Here is a 7,564-nt window from a genome sequence, read left to right as displayed (position 1 = left end):
TGTGAAATAATCTGTAAATAGTATCATGCCCAATTTTTATTTCTGTATTCTCTCCATTTGAACCATTCAATTATTCTAAAATAATTGCAAATACCTTTACACAGGACACATAGGTGAAGCCTTATGAAATATTCCTGTATCTGGTGTGTACCTTAGTGCTATTTGTATGATCCTGTAAAAAAAGAGTGTATCAGAAATCACAAAATGTTTGTATATGATGTCTACATCATTCTGCAAGAACTCACAGTTTTATTTTTCTGTCCTGCTATGAATATTTGGTGACTACAGAATTAATAGTTTGTCTTTTCCTGCCAAAGGCATTTTAGCCAGGCAGTACAATGCATAAAGAACATCTTTTGAGAAGCCTTTTGCCAGATTTGCCCAGGATTGAAGACCGTCAAACAAATAGTTGAAAAAAACAAATCCTTGCAAGGCTTCCATTTGGTTGAGAATAGTAGAGTCATAAATTATCTAGAAAGAAAACTGGCTGCATAGCAAACTGGAGTCAGTTATAATTATCAAAGCTAGGCTGTTTCATTATTTCCAGACTTAGGAGGTGTTCTGGAGCAGTTTACTGGCAAAAAAGGTTGGACTTTCTTAGCCTCCGATGGGACATTTATTCCATAACATTTCTTTATACAATTTGTGCCTAAAATCACAGTAGAACAGGCCAACTCTGTAATGTTTATGATCGGGATTCTGTTGACTGCTGGTTCTTCATCTTTACCTGAGTTGTCAGCCATCCAACAGGTATGTTGCAAGAGACCCTCAAAGAGCAACATGAACAACATGAATAAAGGGACAAAAGGCAGTTATTAGGTTTAAAGATTTAACCAACAACAATCTAAATAGAGTTACATTTTGCATTTGCATGGCTTAAAATCACTTTTATCAGTAGGAAAATTGCTACAAATTTAAAATTGCTTGCTTGTCTTTTAAGATGACTTTCTTTATTAGATATTTTTAATTTCCCTTATTTGTCCACTAAAGTCTCTGACATCACAAGGATCTATTCTGTGTATAAATACCAGTTGTAGTTCTGCCAAACCATTTGTGATTAGGCTGGGTGTCACTTCTTATTAGCTGTGGCTTTGCTTTCAATTCTATTAGAGGTTTTAATCCGGCATTCTACAGTTCCAGAAATGTTACCTCAAGTCTCAAAGTGCAAGAAACAGACTGGTTGTTCTAAACAATCTACATTTCGTTCCTTGAAACATGAGCCAGGCCTGGGTGTGGACTTTATTTTAATTAAAGTACAGTAAACATCTTCCAGAAACCGCAAACTCTTGATGAATCAACTCAACTTGTGTGTGTAATCAAGTATGTCCATGAACAAGACACAGAGAGCCATGGGTTATTTCAGACTTTGACTCACGTTATGCAACAGCATTACTATTAGTGTTTCAGAGCAAAACCTGCAATACAGTGTTAAAGGGCCTTGCATTAGATATTTCTGGTATGTAAACTACAGTACAAATGAACATTACGTTATTGAAAATATTTCACTAACCCGTTTTTTTTTGCAAAAATCTGTACACTGTTATGATAAAATGTACTTTCATACAAGCATTTATTTCTCCAGTGGTTTAAGTGTCAGAATGATGACATCTTTTAAATTATCCTTCTAAACATGCAGTAGAAACACCTGTTACATTCACCTGATTGGAACTCTCATTTGCAGTAAATTGACATCAGCTGTTTCACCCAGAATTGTTTGTCTGGTGAATCTAATTTTTGTATCGGATAACTTTGGAGTATACTCAATATAACACTGAGGGAAAGGGCTATTTAGGCAGTAATAAAATTACCTTCAGCTTATTATCTTTCATGTGTTTCTTTCTGAATGAAAGTTATAATTTAGAATTAAAAGAGAAATATAATGCAGGATAAATTAAATTCAAGCAAAATAAGCAATAAACACAAAGACAGTCATGATGTAAGGTTGTAAAAATAAGGATGCACTGCTTTATTAAAAATGACAATTTATGTACAATTAAAGATACCAGCTTTTCATTATGATTCATAAAGTATAGCGAGGTACACAAAACCTTGGTTTGGTTTGGTCTTGGCTTGGGTGAAGACCGGAATATCCTAATACATGAAACAAACCTTAAAATATGTTGATGAACGTATTGTAAAGGCATAAACATTTTACTAAATTGTCTAATTTAGTAAACATTTTACAAAAAAACATCATCCAAGCCTCACTTTTTTGCCTTTTTTGTCTTCTTACATAAAATGAAATGCAGGATGTACATAAAGCAATTTATGAAAAAAAAACACTGATGTAAATATAAATAAAAAACATCAAAGGGCTATACTGTATATGCTGAGAATCTCAAAATCCTAAGTGCTATAATTAAAAATAACTCCAGGATAAAGATACATTGTTTTGGGCCATTTCAAGCTATTTCTTACTATTAATAATTATTCATAAAGTTACAAGGTCTACATAAATCCCAAATCCAAAATAATCAAATAGCAAGCCATTTGGCTTATGAAGTAGTTTGATTGAAAGTGCAAGTGTCAAATTTGCAGACATACTCTAAGTTGAATTAAGTCTTGCAGGAACAAAACTTATTTGCATTGTTCTGCCATTCTTAGTTGTAGTCTAAGAAGAAGTCATACACTCACTGGCCAAAATATTAGGAACCCCTGGAGAATATGCTGACTGTCTGTGTATTTACAAGGTTGTGAAATACTTGTAAATCAATCCTGTCATGTTTTTTTTTCACAGAACAACTTTCAACTGACATGATGTGATCTGATCAGCTTCGTGGTTAGTGAAAAGGAACTGCACAATCCTTCAGTTTTCAACAGGAGATTTGTCTGATAAAAAAAGAAAAACTGATGTGAAGTCTATTTTAGCCAATCTTTAGCAAACCACTCACTGCCTGTCACCAGAGAATATATTCAGTTGTCTGAGGGTGCCTAACTTTTTGGCCAGTATGAGTAATAACAATAAAGTACACTGTAATCTAGAGCATACTTTATTTTAATTCTAGTAAATGAAGAAATGTTTTAGCATCTCAATTGTGGATAATTTTCCATATTTCTCAGATAGATTATTATTGTGAAATGAAGTGGACACCCACATTATGCAATCGATATTGTATCCACTGTGTAAATAAACAAAAGAGAACAACTTGAGTACAGATTTTCCATTCATATAATCACTTTTTCCCATATTGTTTTAGCTTCTTGAAGAAAAACAGAATCCTAAAAAAACATTAAGAAAAAAAAACATTCTCTGCTTCATGAAACAAGCACTGCAAATCTCAGAGTAAGCATGAGATAAATATACTGAGATTGTTTCACTTACTGATCAGTTCTTTATTTATCACACATATTTCCAGAAATCTGACTAAATATAATTTCTGCACATCTCCTAAAGCTGCTTCTGTGCACAAAAGCAAACAAACTGTCCTGCAAAGTAGCACCAAATGTCTGATGCATTTCTCCTAATTCATTAACAGCTCTCACGAAGCTTTTTCCCTTGCTCACTCACTTTGCTCACAATTGTGTCCATTGCTTCCTTGCCTGAAAAAAAGATAATCAATTTGCCTCTTAATTATAGCTTTCGTGTTTTAAGAGTGTTTTTTGCTCTCACTGCTTCATGCAAATACAAAATTGCAACTGTTAGCGATAAGCAAATCTGTCAGTCCAGTCTCTTGCAAGAGATGGTTTCATTTACTCTCTTTTTCTAAACCACAATGAGATGGAATGGTGGTGCTCCACTCCAGAACACATTAAAAAGGTATTTGTTTCAGAGATCTGTGAAGAGTGAGACAAAAGTCACACACAAGAAAGAAACGGTCTGCTTCAGTTCTCTGATTGAGTAGCAGGCATCTACCCAAGCACTGCTTTACCTGCTGGTTTGAATTCTAAATCACTTTAGTACATTAGTGAATAATGTAACTGAGCACGAGATGAGGTTGTACAGACGTTTTCATGGTTGAGATGGCAACATTAACGCATTCATAGTAAACGTAAGACAGTACTCTATAGCACTTTGTTTTACAGTAATTTTCACTAACCAGCTGACAATTATAAACAACTTTTTAAAAAGCAAATTACATTAGAACTCATTCAGGGTACAGCTGATTCTAACTCAGATAATAAAGGCTAAACACATTTTGTAAACTAAAGTACAAAAACACTATTTTCTGAACTAACAAGCAGTCTTCTTACCTAGTGCTATTCTATAGTTTTTGGTAAGCTGCATGATTCCCTTGCACCTGCAGTGCAAGTTGAACTTCATCAAAACACTTTTCTTTTAAAAATCGATCAAGAATTATTTAACAATTAATTCTAAAATCTAAATGCAATACACACTCTATATTACAATAAAAAATGTTTTTATTCACCATATTCCCTTATTTTCCCGACAGAATAACATACAAAATACAATTCCGGTTTTAAACGTTTAGATCTTTAATTACTATGATGCATTTTATTTCCTGCTGATGGGGATCGGGCGTTTGCAGATTGTGTTTCAGTTTCAGAAATAGGGTGCCTTTCTCCTACGAAGACTCTGACTACACTACACCGCCTTTTTCCGCCTTTTTCAGCACACATTATTGAATGTTCATTATTGATTATTATTCATTATTCATTATTGAACCAGGGGAAGGCACTGAAGAGGAAAAACAGCATGCACGTCCCCAGGCCTCCCCACTTCTTGTAATGTCACAAATGGGTGTGTTTATCGATCCTACGGCAAACTCATAAAACTCATAAAATCCAGAAACAATTGTGGTGGACATGTTGCCAAACAGTTGTATTATGTTTTCACTGACAACTGACACTGACAACTCGTTTCAGCCGAGCATGGGTCAGCAATGCAGCAGAGCTATATAAAAACAGGGTAAAGAAATGAAAAGAGATCCCACTCCTGTTCCTCCTGGGCAACCTGCACAATCAAACTATCAGCAATCTATCAGTAATGTCTTTGGAAGTTACCGGAGTGCCAGGAGAAATCCAGTGTAAACACGGAAGAACCTCCAAACGTCCGTCAGAAGGCGCCCCAGTCTAGAATTGAATGCCGAACCCAAGGACAGTGAGACAGCTGTGCACATCTCCATAGAACCACACAGCCCATGAGTCTATTACATAACATGAAATGAACATGAAATAAATGAAAACGATAGCTGTGATATGTACTGTACAAAGAGCAACATAACAACAATGCACATCGCTTTGACCCCTTTTAAACAAAAACAGTCCATTCATTTACTCTCTACGTTCCTCAGCAAGGGAACTCGTTTTTAAAAGTATCAACAAAAAAAATTCTCAGCAGCTGACGAGAAACACACCAATTATCAAAGAAAGGGCCACAACTGCAAAAAAAAAAACTTCAGAGATAATCATTCTACAATGGTTGGCCTTCATCCAAGCCCATGACTGCAGAAGTATCTTGTACTTCTTGCTCCAAATCTCCTGTCTCATCATGAGACTCCAAGGCATGTTCCTGAAAGTAAAGAAATGGGATGACTTAGTGGATATATAAGTGGTCTGCTGTACTGTTCATAACAAGATCAACTAGTTATTGGAACTATATTTATTAAGACAAAAATGAGATACAGAAGAAAGGAGATATTTATGAATTTAAAGGAGATCATTCATGTTTGGATAAGCAGTTTATTGGTTCTGTGATTATACATATATATTTTTTACTTAACAAGAAATAAAACATTTTAAATGCAATGGAAGCCCAAAAAGAAGCATGATGTTCTGAGCATTTTAAAATAAGGTGATGGGACATAATAAAGAGATTTCCTAATCAGAATTTTATCAACAAAAATGGCAAGAATCACTAATTCTAAAAAGCCAATGGCTTGATCCTGAGTGTGGAAACAGCACGTGTGCTATGCCCATAGCGCAGGGAAGGAAACATTAAAAGAAGATTAGCTTAGGTTCTTAGAATCGTATTGTAACTTGCCACCAAACAAAAGAAAAAAATACGAATAGGTACACTTTAATTAAAAATAAATAAATACTATTAATAATAATTAATACTGTAATATTAAATATAGTTTACAGTTCAACACCGATAAAACATTCTGCCATTATTTAAATACTTTTTTAATGATACTGCAAAAACATAACAATGAGAATAAATCACAAGAATGAATTCTGAGAGAAAAACGTTTGTCGACTTTTTTTTTTTTGGATCATTCCAACTGCATATATCACCTTAGTACTTACAGCCACATCGACCATACCAGATAGGTCTAGTTGGAAGGACTTTCTCTTCTGATATCCATGGCCCTGCGTTTGACCAAGGAGAAGATTAAGTTGAGTCATTTTTTAAAAAGTGATTTGACACACTTGAGCCAATAAAAACAGTATACAGTCTAAGGATTTAAAAACTTAAGCTGCCAAAACTGCAATAAAGTAGTTAAAACAAGTAGTAAATTAAGGTGTTTTGCTTCCTCATTCTATTCACTCTCTTTGCAGTACATTAGTATCTGGTTTGAGGTAGTGTCTTTTCCAGAGCTTTTCTCTTTTAGCTGTATGTGTTTACCATACATTTCCTTGGGTAGCTCAAAGTTTCCATTTTGTCAGTAATCAGATGCCAGACTCTTATGTTAAAATAGCCTAGTTCAGACCCAGCTACCCAAAAGCTTTGTCCTATTACTTGTATTCACAGTACTCTAACTGCTTACAGAGAGTAAGGAAATTAACATCTGGTCTGGCTGCTTTGGCAACAATCATTTGTCTGTAAACATAAACCTAAATTTGAAAATGACCTGATTTCACGGTGGTATCTGCTGTCGGAAGTTTGTTTAGTTAATTTAGTGAGAAACGAAAAAGACTCCCTGCAATGCACGACAGTTGTATACTAATGCTAATGGTTGGATTTGGATGCCTTATTAATTTGTAGTCTTTGTTTCAGAAGAGTCTGTTTCTCCAAAGGAGACACCGAATTAAAACGTAGGAATGCCAGAATAAACCAGCTGTTCCATGAGCATGGAGTCCACTTTCTGCTTCAAAATATAATAGGACAGGCCCTGCATGTTACAGGGCTTTTCTGCAGGATAATACCTGGCCTTACTGACGTCCACTGGTTGCAAATCTGGGATCATTGCACTCTTTGCCTTAATGCACCCATCTCATTTAAGACATGTAAAATTTAGAAGCACTATTTCAATACATATCTTGTGAAACTAAAACATTTATTTAGTAGTTGATGGACCATTTTACTGTGCATTACAGAAGTTTTAAGACAGTATTATATGAAGAGAAACAATGCAGCAATGACTAAGATGTGGTCAATAGATCCTAAGTCTCCCAGCATTATTTTTTCCCATCTGCTGCTGTGCTCAGGGGGGCTGCAACGACAGGGTTAATTTCATAACTGGACTTCGAGCTTCGCATGTGGGAATATCTCAGTGGACGTTTCACCGTGTCAAGTATGTTAATGTGTTTTTCCAAGGCTCCCTATGAAGAAGTAATAATAGATGAACTCACATCTGATGTTGCCGCACAAACTCTGCAAACTGGCGATCCTTTGCATAAAGCTCTATTATTCGTATCCTGTCTTCAATTTCCTGGGGGAGGA

At 35.2% G+C, this 7,564-nt stretch overlaps 1 protein-coding gene across 1 annotated transcript in view; it reads right to left on the bottom strand.

Moving 5' to 3' along the window:
• Positions 1 to 5,366: 5,366 nt before the first annotated feature.
• LOC148835740 (interphotoreceptor matrix proteoglycan 2-like) overlaps positions 5,367 to 7,564 on the bottom strand; it is a 33,251-nt gene continuing 31,053 nt past the window's right edge. The window contains exons 20-22 of the mRNA XM_088914666.1: positions 7,474 to 7,553; positions 6,208 to 6,270; positions 5,367 to 5,470 (exon numbers count right to left, since the gene is read on the bottom strand). Coding sequence (XP_088770792.1) covers positions 6,234 to 6,270; positions 7,474 to 7,553 — 117 coding nt within the window. The 3' untranslated portion in view covers positions 5,367 to 5,470; positions 6,208 to 6,233. The remainder of the gene's footprint in view (positions 5,471 to 6,207; positions 6,271 to 7,473; positions 7,554 to 7,564) is intronic.

The sequence above is a fragment of the Atractosteus spatula genome, chromosome 4, assembly GCF_055471065.1.
Source record: "Atractosteus spatula isolate fAtrSpa1 chromosome 4, fAtrSpa1.hap1, whole genome shotgun sequence".
NCBI classification, from domain to species: Eukaryota; Metazoa; Chordata; class Actinopteri; order Semionotiformes; family Lepisosteidae; genus Atractosteus; species Atractosteus spatula.
Note: the sequence above shows the minus strand (reverse complement) of the source record. Positions and strands in the feature narration are given on the sequence as shown.